This window comes from Narcine bancroftii, chromosome 4, assembly GCF_036971445.1.
Source record: "Narcine bancroftii isolate sNarBan1 chromosome 4, sNarBan1.hap1, whole genome shotgun sequence".
Classification (NCBI taxonomy): Eukaryota; Metazoa; Chordata; class Chondrichthyes; order Torpediniformes; family Narcinidae; genus Narcine; species Narcine bancroftii.
The window spans coordinates 215536964-215554677 of NC_091472.1; the positions used below are offsets into that span (position 1 = coordinate 215536964).

General features: G+C 43.5%; 1 protein-coding gene across 1 annotated transcript in view; it reads right to left on the minus strand.

Annotated features, from left to right (window-relative positions):
* Window positions 1–17714, minus strand: part of LOC138762435 (ATP-dependent 6-phosphofructokinase, liver type-like) — a 93522-nt gene that overhangs the window by 32759 nt on the left and 43049 nt on the right. The window contains exons 4-9 of the mRNA XM_069936191.1: window positions 11433–11622; window positions 8999–9164; window positions 3025–3069; window positions 2582–2690; window positions 817–912; window positions 404–496 (exon numbers count right to left, since the gene is read on the minus strand). Coding sequence (XP_069792292.1) covers window positions 404–496; window positions 817–912; window positions 2582–2690; window positions 3025–3069; window positions 8999–9164; window positions 11433–11622 — 699 coding nt within the window. The remainder of the gene's footprint in view (window positions 1–403; window positions 497–816; window positions 913–2581; window positions 2691–3024; window positions 3070–8998; window positions 9165–11432; window positions 11623–17714) is intronic.

Consider the following 17714-nt stretch of genomic DNA (forward strand, 5'->3'; position numbering starts at 1 on the left):
GCACACTGTCAAAACCCTTGAAAAGAGCTTCCAATAGCAAGAGTGCCTCCATTCCATTTATTTCATGACATCATTTCAATTAGCACCTACTTGTGAAATGTGCTTAGCATTCTCCATTCTTTCTGCAAAGTTCACTGAATATGAATTCTTCAGTCTTTCAAATAAGATCGGTTTTAAAATGTGTAACCCACTATCATCTTACCAAAATTCCTCCCAATATTTATCCATTACACCTTGATTAAATGGAAGACTGTGGATTTAGTTCTGTGGTGTTTTCCTTACTGTTCCAAGGCAAATAATGGGTGAATACTCATAATTATCCATCTGCATAGTTATGGAATGGAGAGTGAAGCTTCAGGTTCTTCTGAGAGCCATCCATTCATAATAAATTACATGTACTCACCAGAATTCGGTCAAACGCTGAAGGTGTCCCCCCTCGCTGGACATGGCCCAGGACAGTGACCCGTGTGTCAAATCCGAGGCGTTTAGAGACAAGCTGGGTGGACAAGACAAAAATTACTCTGAGAAGGAGGGAAGAATTATGAAAAAGGTTGTATAAACGGTACTTAAGCTAATAGTGTGGACTCCAGTCTCCTCTGTCCTTCAAATAACGGTTGAAATGCTGACCCCTACATCTTCGCTGTATGAATTATACAAACCACTCACTGGCCCCATGTCTCAAACAGCTGGGCTCTGCACTCTTTCTGAAGCTCAAAAATTACCACAGCTTATCTACAAAGTCACGCGCTGGGAGCAATCGATTTCATCTTGTTGTTTCCGTGATGCTCACCCTGCTTCTGATGCCCTCATACCTACTTCTTTTACATAGTTAGAGCTGATGGGATCTCCATGCCGGTCAATAGCTCCCTCTGCAATGATGATGATGTTTAGTCTCGAGCCTCTGCTGCGACTCTGAGGAAAGGGCATATTAGGTTGGTTAATCAAACTGGGAAATTGGCATACATCACCCATGGCTCAGTGATGATATTCTTACCCCATCAGAATGTGGAGGGTTCAAACCATCTGAGCAAATCATCCCAAAATACTTAAACTTAAAAAGACCTTTATGTTTACATAGAAACATAGAAAAGAGGTGCAGGATTAGGCCACTTGGCCCTTCAAGCCTACACTGCCATTCTATATGATCATGGCTGATCAGCACCTGGTTCCTGCCTTCTCCCCATACCCCTTGATCCCCTTAGCCACAAGGGCCAAATCTAACCTACTCTTAAATATTGACAAGGATCTGGCCTTAACTACTTCCTGTGACAAAGAATTCCACAGATCCACCACCCTCTGAGAGAAGAATTTTTTCCTCATCTCAGTCCTAAAATCATTACCCTTATCCTCAAACTGATTCTAGTTTTTCCCACCATTGGAAACAACCTTCCTGCGTCTTGTCTGTCTAAACCCTTAAGAATTTTAAATGTTTCTATAAGATCCCTCCTCGATCTTCTAAATTCCAGAGAATACAAGCCAAGTCTATCCAACTTTTCTTCATATCCAACTCCTTCCATCTCTGGTATCAGCCTAATGAATCTTCTCTTCACCCCCTCCATGGTGAGGATGTCCTTCCTCCGATAAGGAGTCTAAAACTGCATGCAGTATTCCAGGTGTGGTCTCACCAAGGCCCTGTACAACTGCAGCAGGATCTCTGTACTCCTATACTCGAATCCTCTTGCTATGAATTCCAACATACCATTCGCCTTCCTCACCGCCTGCTGCACCTGCATGTCCACTTTCAACGAATGATGCACAGCAACACCCAAGTTTCTCTGCATCTCCCCTTTTCTTAAATACCATTCAGATAATGGTTTTCCTGTTCTAGGTGCTGGATATTGTGTGTATGTGCGTGGTCTGCAGAAAAGCTGTTTTGTCCAGTTGGAAATGTACAGTCAGATAATAATAAACTTGGAACTTTATTCCAGAGCTATCTATCAAATTACAATTTCCTGTACACTACTAATTCAGTACACTTTTTTAAAAAGTGCAATAAACACTTCTGCCCATATGCTAACTTGGTAATATCTTCCAGTCCCCAGGAATGGCTAATAGAACGAATCAATATTAAAACACGGCACTAGATCAGAGGTTTTCAAACTGCCCCCCTGAGCTCGCATTTCACCTTAAGCAATCCCCATGCTAGAAGAGCTCTGTGTAAGGGATTGCTTAAGGTACAATGTGAGTTTAGGGGGGGCAATTGGAAAACCACTGATTTAAATAGTGAGTGGGAAGGGAAGGTTGAAAATCACAATTGTGATTGAAATTATCGGTTTGAGAAAAATTGTCATTGGCCGACTTCCTTTGGAGTTATGAAACTGTGCACTTAACAAGTCAATGAGGTACAATTAAAACAGTGGTTTTCAAGTTTTCTTACCACCCACATACCACCTTAAGCAATCCCTTACTAATCACAGAGTGCCTATGGCATAGGGATTGCTCAAGGTAGAATGAGTTTAGGGGGGAAGTTTGAAAACCACTGGTCTAGACTGATCAAGATGAACCGTCGGCTCTCTTTGGAAAAGGGGTCAGAATTGGTACATGCATAAACTGCGAGAGAAACATTGCTGTCATTCCTTACCTCTCCAAGTCTCTTACACATGAAATCTTCCCAACCGTCCTCTGGGGGGGCTTCTGGGATGAACAGCCAGTCTGCACCAGATGCCAGTGCAGACACCAGTGCAAGGTATCTAAAAATATACCAAGGCAACCATATCAATGTCCCGGACAACGAGCAACAAGAGAGCTCGAGCTGATGATAATGTACAATAGTATATGACCCAAAATGCACCATTCCAGTGTTTCAGCTCCTCATCTCACCTGAAGGCATACTTTATGATGACGTTTTCTCTCTCATACTTATCCAGCTTTCTCTTTCAACATTTTTCACTTTGTCACAATTGTACCTTGTGATAGTGAACTCGACATGTTTTACACAAAAATGCTGGAGAAACTTAGCAAGTCACCTAGTTGTACTGTATTAACTAGCTTAGGTGTCCAAATGCCAAAGAATTTGTAACTTACCCACAATGCCTGCCCATGACTTCAAGCACAAAGGTTCGCTGGTGGCTGTGAAGTGAAAAGAACTTGATTACCACAGGAAAGGCTAATTTATCAGCCTAAATGCATGCTCTCAGGTGAAGGATTCCAGAGTTTGTGCAACAAATGAGTACAAATCAACACATTATTAGCAATGCAGTCAGCCATTCCCAACCTTTTATTGGCCATGCCCCTCCCCCCCCCCCCCCCCCCACCTTCCCCAGGAATCTGCTCAAAGTTTATGGTTTCTTCTGTATTTCTATCAAATACATTAAAAAAAATATTTGTTATGTGAGGTGAAAAGAAAACAAGGCTTTTACTTAAATGTGCTGTGGCCCCACTCTCATGCTTCTAAACTCCAGTGAATATGGACTGACATTGTCCAACTGAGACAGAAATGAATGCAGTACTTAGCAACCAGAGCCTAACCAATAAAGAGAATTTAAATTCAAACCCCTTTGTGGGAGTTTGTGAAGAAGGTATGGTTCTTAATAAATGTGATCAAGATGCTAGTCTCACAAATCGTTTTAACACCAAGATGGTACCAATTTTTGTCCTGATCAGGTCTTGCTGATGCAGTAAATTGGTTCCCCCCAAGACTCCATCAGTTCTCTTTCAACTCTGAGCTGCCTTCAGCAAGAACTGGGGGACAACCAACTCATAAATCCTGGCTGCCGCAGTGTTCCTGTGTATGATTAAAACGAAACACGGGGAAGAGGGAGGATTAAGGCACAACCTGTACCAGATCTTAAAGTCCCACATTTCCCCCAAGGAAGTCTTAGGAAATCTGTATTGCCAAACTTGAAAACAATGATATTCTAGGTTAATTCCTGCACCCCCCCCCCCCCCCCCCCAGTATTTAAGTAATTCAGCATGCATCACTACCTGGCTACAGAGAGAGCATTCATGGACAGAGTGTGATTATAAGCATCCCTGAACATTCACTCAGGCAGAGGAAGAAGAAACTGTGATGCTACAGCAAAAGATCGTCTTGGATTCGAGTCCAACCACAGAGTTATGGATCATTTTTATTTCCATTATGTTAAATTGGGGGTGACATTCATAATTAAAACACCAATTCCATTGGGAATGGAATGAGAATATGAGTCTTAAAAACATTCCATTCTCTGATTCATAATTCAACAAGGCTCAGGCTGATTATGAACTCCTTATTTGGCAAAAGAAAGTAAAAGACCATTAACCATTGGGTAAGAGACACAACCCTGGTTATCGAATCCCAAGAGATTTTTTAGAAGCATGCACTGATATGAAAGTATCTGTTCGAATGCTCTGGAAAAACATCTATATGAATACACAACCTGTGAGCCACGAGGCAGACTCTCTTGGGCTGAGATGACCTGCTTGTGGCAGTGCTTCTTGCTGTAACCTGGTTCACATGCTTCGCAAAGTGAATTTAAAAAACTTTTTGCAGGCTGTACTTGTATATGTTCATCAAGCAACCTCAGGTCCACTTTAACAATAGATGCCCCAAGAAATCTTCCAAATTTCTGTTCAACTACAACAACATGTTCAGGGTAAATTTTAGAGAACATTTAAGAGTTTTTCCCATTGACCAAATTTCAGCTTCCACAGTTGCAAGAGCTGCTCCGTGAAAAAAAGTAATTTAAAAAATACATTTTAGAAAGAGGAGCTCTTGACAGGTCTGTGGGCCAATTAAAACTAGACGTACAACACACAGCAGCAGTCCATCACAGGGGTCTGGACCAACCCTGGGCTGGCATCGAGTTTCCATCACAGGTTTTGCACACCATCAATTTCTGCATGAGAAAATAATCACAACTAACTTATTAACCTCCACCTCTCTTGCTAATTCCTCTCCACCCCAAGAATAAACTTTGAAATGTTCTCTCTCATTCAAGAAAGTCACCTTTCTAAACAGCTTCCAGAGTCCACAACTTTTCATTTTACATAGAAAAACATATATTAGGGCAGACACAGGCCACAAGATCCTGCAAGCCTTCACCATTATTTAATATCCCTTGTGTCTGCTCCTGTACCTCAGTCTCATATTCTTATCTTCTTCCATACCATGTCATGACTTTTACGTCCAGGGGCCTATCTCCATCGATATAAGTATGTTCAGCAGTTTCCCTAGCTTCTGTGGTGGAGAATTTCACAGGTTCACCATTCCTTGAGTGAAGCAATTTCTCCTCTCGAGTCCCAAATATTTTATCTTGACACTGTGACGTTAGTTTTAGAGTAAACAAATTCTGCGCACGCAATCTGTAAAATCTGGCTGGATTTTATTGAAATCCATTCTGGTTCTTCTAAACTCCAGTGAACATGGACTTTTTTTTTAATGTAGAGATTTAGCTCTGAGGCACAGCATGGGTTCAAACCCTTTTCCAGCACACCAGAGGTTTATACACAAAATCCTGTCTAAAATTTCAGCACAGAACTGCTCTTTCTGAGGTGGTGTAATGTTACTTAGAGATTTAGTCAAAGATACTATGGAACTATTTTAAAGAACAACAGGTGAATTCTCCCTAGTGAACTCCCCAATATTTAAACATAATCAACTTCAGTACCACTGACTGTTTGAGGAATAATGTCAAGTTTATTGTTATTTGATTGCCAAAGTACAACCTGATGAAACAGCATTCTCCAGTCCTCGGTGCAAAACACGCAGACATAACACACAGACAGACAAACAATACATATTCAGGTGTTCATATAGAAAAATAAATATTGTTTCGGAAATACGGCATCTCGGATAGTTAGTGCGAGCAGTTCCTTTAGTTGTTCTGCATTCTCACTGATCCTCAGCCTGGTGGTTCTGGCTCTGATACTCCTGTATCTCTTTCCCAGTGGGAGCAGCTGGAAGATGCTGTGTGCAAGGTGGAAGGGGTTCTAAACAATTTTGTGCATCCTCTTTAGACAAGAATCCTGGTAGATCATGTTGATGGGGTAGTGGTGGGGAACTCCAGTTAAGACTGCACAAGTCTTCCAAGGAACCTGATGCTCTCGACTTTCTCCACTATAGTTATGCTGTAGAGAATGAGATTTAGTATCATCACCATGTTACAATGGAAATATGTGCCTAGCTTAACTAACAAAGCTTTATAACATGGGTGTGAAGGTTGGGTAAACACCAACAATCCAGGTGCCATTCAAATCTGCAGAGATAATTCCTGTTCACCCAGGCATCACCAGGTTTTGTTTCAAAGGTTCCTTTTATTGTCACATAATAATATGTTAAAAATGTAATATACTTCAAATTTTGTCTGCTGCAAGGCAAACAGAAAGTCACCATAAGCACTGACTGGCATCCCTAACAATAGAAGAACCAGAAGCAAAAGAGTTGATGAGTGTCCAAGGATTTACCTCAAGTGCTCCGTCAGCCACACAACTCCGGCTCAAACCATCAGCAGGCCAAGCTCCAGATGCAGACCACTGATACAAAACCTCAAAGGAGGTGTGCAAGAAATCGCCATCAACTACAGGAATGTTATCAGACATGTGTAACTCCAAGCTCCACCGAGAATTTCTTCGGGAGCTCTTCTTGCCCTCAGCACCCTCTTGAATCCCAATTCCGATACCTGTCTCCCAGGAGCCAGTCTCCAGCAGCCCGCGGCCTGTGCGCGTTCTTCAGCCATTTACTGGCCCGCTGCTGTGGTCGCCCTCCTATGCTTCTCCTTCTCGATGGGGGATATTCTCCCCATTTCTGGTGTCCTGCACCAGTCTGCTGCTCCTCCAGACCCTGTAACCCTCGTGGTGCGCTGCCCAGCACTGGTGTCACCATCTTGGGTGCAGACTCCGAGTTGCAGGATTTTTTTAAAAAATCAGCTCCTTTAACAAACCATTTAAAAACTGCTCAGAGCCATTGGTATTAGGCCCAGGCAGTAGGACCCTGCAGAGCAGTGCTGTGTCTCCACTCCTTGCTCTCCTGGGTCTGCACCAGCAGCAACATGACAGTTACAGCAGCTCCCATTGCTTCAACCCCTTTCATGACTGATATATATTAAAAATTCAAGTTTATTATTTCTTTCCAAGGCTCATATGATAGGCTTCCTTGTCCTTTCAAACATAAGTATTATGAAGATTGATAAAACTGTTTTAGTAACGTGGTTTATTTTCCACTAAACCAAAATCCTACTTGCAGTGCAAGACAATAGATAATTTTTTTGCTGAAATGAGTGATCTGACAAAATTAATACCGTACAAATTGCCCCCAAATTTGCAGTCTTATCAAATCTGGTAGAAAATAAATCGGGTGGCACAGTCAGCGCAACTCTATTACAGCGCCAGCGACCGAGACCAGGATATGAATCCTGGGCTGTCTGTAAGGAGTTTGTACATTCTGCCTGTGTCTGTATGGGTTTTATCCAGGGGATCCAGTTTCTTCCCACCATTTGAAATGTATAGGGGGTGTAGGACAATTCAGTATAACTGGGCAGCACGGGTTCGTGGGCCGAAAGGGCCTGTTAATGTGCTGTTTGTCTAAATCTAAAAAAAATTAATAATATCTGAGTGAGAAGGGAGAGATAAATCTCAAAGTAGGTAAAGAAGAAATTACCATTAACCACAGGAACATAGACATGCATAAGACCAAAGTCCACTGGGAATTTCTTGGTTTGACAGAGTAAGAGGAGGTTGAAGTCTCCAGAGAGATCTTCAGCATTCTGGATCTTGCTAATGATGATTAGTGGAGGTACAATGGAAAGGTGCAAGAGACATGTATGAAAGGATTGCAGAGGGTAGAACAAGGTCACAGAGGTTCGGGAATCACAAGTGCTTTGAATACAAGGATGAGGACTTTTGATTGGAGGTGTATGCGGACTGAATCACACCCAGAATACTGGTGGGTTCGAGCTTGGATGGAACAAACACGAACACTGTGATCCTAAGTCATGAGAGAAAGCAACACCAGAGCAGTGTGTGACTGATGTTATTCGGCACTTTGCAACTCAAACCTTTGATTATTGTGATGCAATGGGTTAATTAAGTATATGCTTATAAAAGGGATTAGAATTGGGTTAGCTGCATCTTACAGGCAGGACAATGTCTTGCAAAGTCCGAGGGCAGGTGCAAACAGAAGGTGCAAGCACACCCCAGAAACAGACATTTGCAGAGAGTTGGGGCCATGTACTTTTTGTAAAGCCTGGAAATTGCAACACTTGCAAACTGAAACCAAAAAATAATGTGCCTGGAATATCAGGAGGGGAAGGGCAGAGAACGAGAGAGAAGGAGTTAGCAGGAGGCAGTCTGAGAAAAGACTGCACAGCAGAGGAGCCTTCAACAAAGGCTTCCTTTTTCAAGACTAGGCAGCGTTCATGTGTGATAGCCTGAGTGTACTCTCTGTGGAAATCAGAAGCAGTGGCTAGTCTTCCCAGTGTGGCGAAGAACTCTGTGAGAAGAACCTGGAATGGAGACAAGTTTCTTCTGGAAGACACTCCTGTATGGGGTGTCCAACCACCATCTCTCTGTAACCCTCCACAACTTTCCTGCCTGGTAATTCTAAGTAAAGCACTGAAGTTTGCTTGAATGTAATGACTGTTTGATTCTGTGCACAGGATTGAAGATTACTCAAAATTGTAGCCTTGGAAATGTGGGCAGTGGAAAAATGGCCAGTAAAAGGACTTTCTTGAAAACACATTACACACACTTGTGCTTAGATTAGGTTGGGGAGAGGGATTGAGTAAATAACTTAGTGTTGATAAGTTCAGGGTTGATCTTGTTCTATACTCAGAGAATTAAACTAATTTTGTTTAAGGAACCACTGCTTTGATGTATTTCTATTGCTGCTGGTATATGGGGTTCAGTGAACTCATTACATTATCACCTGACTCGACCCTTGAAACTCTGAGGATTTTGTGATTTTCCTTCCATACATATCTTGAGAGGAGTGGTTTTTTTTCCAGCAACTTCGGACATGTTTTGTATCACGCAACTTTCCCCAAAATCCTTGACCACTGATCACATTTGTAAGTCGACGTACCTCTGAGCTGTGGTGGTTATGGCATCAATCACCTCCATGATCCTATGAAGAGCAGAGTCTGTACCAATAGTCATGTCTGTTCCACAGAAGTCGTTGTCAATTGATCCCACCATCCCAACAATGTTCAGGTGGGAAAATTGCTGGGAAACATCTTCGGTGATTTTATCTAAATGAAACAAAGTTTATCTGATGCACAAGCACACCGTGGCCATTTATTCATCAGGAATAGAGTTACCAATTTTTGAAATTCCCAGAAAGGGGTACCCTTTAGTGTGAACTTTGCTTGCAAAATAGAAAAGATGGGTAAGCAACAGCCAGCACGTGTCATAGAAAGTTAACATGCAGATAGGGCACATAATTAGGAAAGCAAATGACATGTTACAAAGGAACTAGAGGCCACAAATGAAAATCTTACCGCAGTTATACAGCACGTGTACTTGCTGCCACTGCTGCACTTTGTACAATTCTGGTTGGTTTGCCAACACGTTCCCTAAGGGTGGCAGGGCTAGTGCAACGTCATTGCAGCACCAGCGATCGGGACCGGGGTTCGGCTCTTGTGTTCTCCCCCATGTCGGTGTGGGTTTTCCCCAGAGGCTCCAGTTTCCTCCCACCATTCAAAACATACTGGGGGTGTAAGTTAATTGGGTGTAAAACTGGCGGCATGGACTTGTGGGCCGAAATTTCCTATATGTCTTTTAAATAAAGATTAGCCATTCACAAGGGGGACTGCAGCACATTTAAAGGGGGCAATGGACTGAAATCATAATTTTTTTTTATATTCATGTAATCCGTAGAAGTACAGAAGAAACCAACTAAACATGACTGCTTCACAAGGCCCATAAACCTTGAGCAGAGGCCTAGGGAAGCCATAGCCAAAAAAAAGGTTGAGAATGGCTGCTGTAGAGGGAATAGCTTCCAATGATTCACTTGGCGGCCTCCAACATGACGCAGAGACAGAGTGGACAAGATGTACATTGGAAGGATGACCTGTAATCTCCTGACGGAAGGGAAGGTAAATACTGACTGAAAAGTCTGGGATCAGGAACCATAATCTCAGAACAAAACTGTTCCACTTTGAAGTGAGATAAGAGAAAGGTCTTTACCCAGAGTGTGATGCTGAGTAGATTTAAAGGAAGTTCAACAGGTTTTTGGATACACAGCAAGTCAAAGGATATGAGGAAAAGTTGGGAATGTATGTCAGCAGTGGTAGAAAATTAGCCAGTCTTAATGAACTGCCGAGGGGATTTCCTCCGTCATTATGAACTGATTCCTCACCATGGAGCTCCTCATTATTCACCAGTTTAAAAGCAAGTTAGTCACTGCAACTGGGTGGGTGTCTCGGGAAAAGAGCAGGAATGGAACAGACTAAACATAAAAACAGAAGTGTGCCATTCAACAAGCCGAAGAACCTGCTCTGCCCTTCAGTGAGATCATGGCTGGTCTGTGATCCAATTTCAAATATCTGCCTTTTTCCCCCATATCCCTGAATGTTTTTCGTTCTCCACAACTTTTGGTTTTTTCCAGATTTAAAAGTAAAAATTGACCTAGCATTAACAATGCTCCTCTCTCCAGCATTTCCTCGTTTAAAGATTTTGTCACAGCCTTTTTATCCTTTTCGCTTGGATATGAACCACAGTCCAGTTTAACTTTTAAAAAATTTAGACATACATCACAGAAACGGGCCATTTTGGCCTACGAGCCTGTGCTACCCAGCTCAATTAACCTGTAACTCCCGGTACGTTTCGAACAGTGGGAGGAAACTGGAGCCCCCGGAGGAAACCCACACAGACACAGAGAGAACGCAGAAACTCCTTACAGACAGCACGGGATTCCAACCCCGATCATGATTGCTGGTGCTGTAACAACGTTGTGCCAACCGTGCTACCCCAGTTCCTTCCTCTCCCAGAAAGGTATCCCATGACAAGAAATCTATCCCCAATGCCACTTCACACAGATTCATTCCTTTAGGCAATAATCCAGACATTACAATCCCCAATTCCTATCCCTTGATTTCCTGCTCTTGCTGCCCTCCAAATAGGATCACTTGAGCCTCTTTATAACCGCAGCACAGATTACAACTGGAACCCTTCCCTCGCCAATATCCTTTCATGTTACCTCAAGATGTCATTTACTCTGGCACAAGGTAGCAACATACATTGAACTCTCAATCTAGTTTACAATGGATGCCCTGACCCTCGAGTCACAAAATTCCTCACAACTACTGAAGCCTTTCAGATCCAGCCAACATGGCTCCGGTGGTTCAATGATATGATTGCTTGGAGCAATCTCAAAACCAGTTGACATCAAAACTGAGAAATGCTGGTCATTCCGTGCAGAGATGCTGGTCAGTATCAGCAAAATCCAGTGCATTTTCCTGCTGTAATTAATTTTGTAAGTGTTTGCAGGGTCAAGGTCAATAGTTTAAGGTACCTACCCTCTTGAACAAGAGTAGCCAGCAGTTCACTCCACTCTGTCCGGAAGATATTGGCCCCTGTTAGGCTGCCGTCACCTCCAATCACGCACAGGTTGTTGATGCCATGTTGGACCAGGTTGTGGGCTGCTGCCAGGCGTCCTTCACGGGTACGGAAACTTTTGCACCGAGCGCTGCCAATAATAGTTCCACCCTGCCCACCAGACAAAAGGAAAGATTCTACTGAAACCAGAAACCAGCCCGTGCTTGCGGTCAGCCCCGATACGTAAAAGGTGCATGATCAGACTTACGCAAAAGAAAAAAAAAACAAATGCTGTAAGTGGCTCTTGCTCAACTGTATCAAGCCCAGTCTCCAATATCAAAGATAATGACCACCGTCCCAGTTCATTTTGGAGCATAACCAGTCAGTATGAGTTTCCTATGGTTTGACTTGAAGAGTTTGTTAGCTGACTTTTAATTTTATAAATCCACTTTGAGGCAAGTTTTTACATCCAATTGTATCTTCCTTTCTTCAATACATATATACTACTGTCATACTTAATGTATAAAAAAAATCTCCCATTCGTTGTCCTAATCTATCCTTTATTTCTCTTTAGATTCCTCCTTGTGTTCCTAATCACGATCTGCCTTTTCATCCCTGCCTTTGTTGTTTAATTGTCCAGGCCACTTTCAGCATTTACATTCCCACTACATTCCTCCTCAGTGACAAGATCACCATCCTCAACCGACGGTCAGAACACTTCCAATCTCTTTTCAGTGCCAACCGCTCAGTCCAAGAATTCGCCCTGCTCCAGCTCCCTCAACAGCCCCTAAGGCTAGAGCTGGATGAGGTCCTCACCAGGGAAGAGACATATAAGGCAATTGAACAACTGAAAAGTGGCAAAGCAGCAGGTATGGATGAAAACCCCCCAGAGGTCTGGAAGGCTGGCGGCAAAACACTGCATGCCAAACTGCATGAGTTTTTCAAGCTCTGCTGGGACCAAGGAAAGCTGCCTCAGGACCTTCGTGATGCCATCATCATCACCCTGTACAAAAACAAAGGCGAGAAATCAGACTGCTCAAACTACAGGGGAATCACGCTGCTCTCCATTGCAGGCAAAATCTTCGCTAGGATTCTCCTAAATAGAATAATACCTAATGTTGCCGAGAATGTTCTCCCAGAATCACAGTGCGGCTTTCGCGCAAACAGAGGAACTACTGACATGGTCTTTGCCCTCAGACAACTCCAAGAAAAGTGCAGAGAACAAAACAAAGGATTCTACATCACCTTTGTTGACCTCACCGAAGCCTTTGACACTGTGAGCAGGAAAGGGCTTTGGCAAATACTAGAGTGCCTCGGATGCCCCCCAAAGTTCCTCAACATGGTTATCCAAACGAACGAAAACCAACAAGGTTGGGTCAGATACAGCAATGAGTTCTCTGAATCCTTCTTCATTACCAATGGCGTGAAGCAAGGCTGCGTTCTTGCACCAACCCTCTTTTCAATCTTCTTCAGCATGATGCTGAAACAACCCATGAAAGACCTCAACAATGAAGACGCTGTTTACATCCGGTACCGCACGGATGGCAGTCTCTTCAATCTGAGGCGCCTGCAAGCTCACACCAAGACACAAGAGCAACTTGTCCATGAACTACTCTTTGCAGATGATGCCGCTTTAGTTGCCCATTCAGAGCCAGCTCTTCAGCGCTTGATGTCCTGCTTTGCGGAAACTGCCAAAATGTTTGGCCTGGAAGTCAGCCTGAAGAAAACTGAGGTCCTCCATCAGCCAGATCCCCACCATGACTACCAGCCCCCCCACATCTCCATCGGGCACACAAAACTCAAAATGGTCAACCAGTTTACCTATCTCGGCCGCACCATTTCATCAGATGCAAGGATCGACAACGAGATAGACAACAGACTCGCCAAGGCAAATAGCGCCTTTGGAAGACTACACAAAAGATTCTGGAAAAACAACCAACTGACAAACCTCACAAAGATTAGCGTATACAGAGCCGTTGTCATACCCACACTTCTGTTCGGCTCCGAATCATGGGTCCTCTACCGGCATCACCTATGGCTCCTAGAACGCTTCCACCAGTGTTGTCTCCGCTCCATCCTCAACATTCATTGGAGCGACTTCATCACCAACATCGAAGTACTCGAGATGGCAGAGACCGACAGCATCGAATCCACGCTGCTGAAGATCCAACTGCGCTGGGTAGGTCACGTCTCCAGAATGGAGAACCTTCGCCTTCCCAAGATCGTGTTATATGGCGAGCTCTCCACTGGCCACCGTGACAGAGGTGCACCAAAGAAGAGGTACAAGGACTGGCTAAAGAAATCTCTTGGTGTCTGCCACATTGACCACCGCCAGTGGCCTGATATCACCTCAAAACGTGCATCTTGGCGCCTCACAGTTTGGCAGGCTGCAACCTCCTTTGAAGAAGACCGCAGAGCCCACCTCACTGACAAAAAGACAAAGGAGGAAAAACCCAACACCCAACCCCAACCAACCAATTTTCCTTTGCAACCGCTGCAACCATTTCTGCCTGTCCCGCATCGGACTTGTCAGCCACAAACGAGCCTGCAGCTGACGTGGACATTACCCCTCCATAAATCTTCGTCCGCGAAGCCAAGCCAAAGAAAAAGAACATTCCTTCCTCCACTGTTCCAGTCTAAGGTCTCAACGTTTATTCATGTTTCTTTGCCAACAGTCATAACAACACATCACGGCTCTCTTAGACAAATGCAAATTCTTATGCCAACATTTTTGTTAAAGCACTGACCCCACAGATGCAGCCATCTATGACATGCCTACTTGTAGAGGGATGCTCCTTGACCCTTAGACACTGATGCTTGTTCTTTCAGAGAGGTTCATACTGGAACAGATACTATGCTGGCCATGCAGCCCTTCAAAGGGACAAAGCCTGCAGCTATTGAAACCAGAATGCGAAGCTAGAGCCATGGGCTATGGTGATACTGGACATTCTCCACATAAGAATTAGGAGTAGGAGTTCGCCATCCGGCCTGTCAAGCCTGCTCCGCCATTCAATAAGATCATTGCTGAACTGATCATTAACTCAACTTCACCTACCTGCCTTTTCCCCATATCACTTAATTCCTTCTTTATGAAAAAATCAATCTAACTGAACCTTTAATGAAGTCGCTTCAATCGCTTCCATGGGCAGAGAATTCCACGGATTCACAACTCTCTGGGAAAAAGTTTTTCCTCATCTCCATCTTAAATCTACTCCCCTGAATCTTGAGGCTGTGTCCCCTAGTTCTGCTCTCACCTACCAGTGAAATCAATTTTCCTGTCTCTATCTATCTATCCCTTTCATAATTTTATTTCTTTCTGTAAGATCTCCTCTCGTTCTTCTGAATTTGATTGAGTATAATCCCAGACGATTTGGTCTCTCCACATTTACCTTGATAATGCAGGTCTCAGAGATAGCTGAATGGATTAGACAGAGTGGGGACTGGTGGTTGATCATAGATATACACATTTCTAATTGGATTGTACTCTCCAAAGAAAGCAGTTCAGCCATTAAACCAGAAGACTGTGATTAACTCAGTGTGCCCACCATTCCCCAGCACAGTGAATTCTTCTGGCCAAGCACCAAAGTAATTATGTAGCATTAATTAAATGCATTTTTATTGCAAAGAAAATTATATGAATGCTTTCTTTTTTTTGTGAAATAAAGCATATTGACTATTCTACATTGAATAGCTTCTAATTCAAAATGATGAGCCATTCGTAGGCAGTTAATGGTCTAAGGCAGGGGTGTCAAACTCAAATTCACGGAGGGCCAAAATTAAAAACTTGGACTAAGTCGAGGTCCGAACTAAATATTTATTGAAAATTTTCAACAACATCTGCATGTTTTCTCTTCTTTCAACATATGTAATGTTAAACTTTTTCTTATTAAAATAAATGTTTAATAATAGTTTTGGATAAACTCTTTCCAGAAGCATTAACAAATGAGAAATAAAATATTCAATAAATAATATTTCTCTATAGAGGATTTGTCAAATGTTGCTAGTGTGCTGTCGAATAGTAAAATCTGAGGGCTATTGAGAATGTGGGAGAATAACATGATTCCTGAAACAATCAAATGGGTGACTGATTGTGGGCATGAACTCTAGCAGGGTTATTTGCCATGCCCTTTTTCCATTGGTACAGATATCCTTTGATTTGCACACTTTTCAAGTTTTATGCCTAATGAGCTTATATCCAGGTGCAGGACCATTTTTAACCAGGAATATATTTATCACTGTGACATGAAACTATTGGAAGATCGTTTTATCCTGAGATTAAAGTTCATAATCCTTACTCAGGCCTGTGTGCGGGAGGGCGGGGTTTGCAGGCGATCGGGTTGGACAACGACAGTGCGGGGGCATCGGCTCTCGCTGCAGGGTGGCATCTAGGCGGATCAGCGGCCCCGTCACCGTGAGTCGCGGGTCGGCCTGCGGCAGGGAGGGGGAGTGGGCAACGGTCCTGGCGAGGTCAGGCCCGAGGCCTCCGGTTCCGGGCGCTGGGAAGCGGCCTTGGCTTCCCCTGACACCGGCCAGGCCCTAAAACCAGAGTCCACAGTGAGACCCTGCAACGTAAAGAGAGGAGGTGGGGGTGATTAGTGGGCTGATGCCAATGCATTCTGGAATTTGTTGTATTACTGTGCATGCGCTATACTGGCGCAGCGGCCAGCGGGCCACCTCTAATACATTTTTGAAATGATCTTGCGGGCCAAATATAATTATATCGCAGGCCAAATTTGGTCCGCGGGCCAGAGTTTGACATGTGTGGTCTAAGGCAAACAAAAAAAACTGTCCTCCAACTCTGCCACTAGAGGCTAAGGCTGGTGCTGTGGGCAGCAGACAACATATTCCACAGCAGCAGTCTATCTCACAACCCTCCCTCAAAACCTCCTCGAGCCCTGACAACTACCTGACCACCCCCACCCCAATTTGTTGCAACATTGCAATGGCACAAGCAGCCAATGGTAGAAACAGAAGAATTATACCTCTGATGGCACTCCACCACAAGGGAGAATGAGGCAAGATGTTCAGAAAGAGGGCAAAACAAAACATGAACAAGCCCATCAATCAAAAAAATTAACAACTTTTGACTTAATGCATTTCACCATTTATCTTGGTGAAATTCTCCCAACTATTAACAAGATAGCCCAGCTAAATTTAATTTTAAAAAAATTTAGTCGTACAACACAGTAACAAGCCCGTGCCACCCAATTAACCTACAAATAAATCCTGGTATGCTTCGAAAGGTGGAGGGGACAAGAGGAAAACCCACTCATATACAGGGAGAATGTACAGACAGCATCAGATTTGAACCCCAGACCCGAGTGCTGGTGCTATAACTGCACTGCACTAACTGTACTGCCCCATTGTGAGAATATCAGACCAATATGATATTGGGCTGGATATGATGTTCCCTCAGACCTTGAGGGAGACTGCTGTAGAAATTGCAGGGGCCCTGGGAGATACAGTATATTCAAAATGTCCTTAGCCACGGGTGAGGTGCCAGAGGATTGGAGGGTATTTCATGTTGTTTAAAGAAGACTCCAAAACCAGGTAATTATAGGCCGGTGAGACTGACGTCAGTAGTTGATAAATTATTGGAAGGGGTTTTGAGAGATAGGATATATAGGTATTTGGACAGTCATGGGCTCATTAAGGACGGTCAGCATGGCTTTGTGTGTGGTAGGTCATGTTTAACAAATCTTGTAGAGTTTTTCGAGGAGGTTACCAAGAAGGTAGATGAAGGAAAAGCTGTTGAAGCTGTCTACATGGACTTTAGTAAAGCCAGTTAGTTCAGAAGGTTAAGACGCTAGGTTACCATGGAGAGGTTGGAACTGGATTCGAAATTAGAGAGAGTGTTATCAGATGGTTGCTTCTCAGACTAGTGGTGTGCCTCAAGGATCTATGTTGGGACCACTGTTGTTTGTTGTCTATATTAATGACACAAAGAAAGGAAGTGATGTGGACAGCAAGGAAGATTTTCAAAGCTTGTAGAGGGATCTGGACCATCTGGGAGAATAGGCCAAAAAAAAAAGGCAGATGGAGTTTAATTCAGACAAGTGTGAGGTAATGAATTTTGGAAGGGCAAGCCAAGGTAGGTAAATAGTAGGGTACTGAGGAGTGTGGAGGAGCAAAGAGATCTGGGAATACAGATACATTGTTCCCTGGAGGTGGCATCAGGGGTGGACAGGGTTGTAAAGAAAGCTTTTGGCATCTTGGCCTTTATAAATCAAAGTATTGAGTATAGGAGTTGGGATGTTATGTTG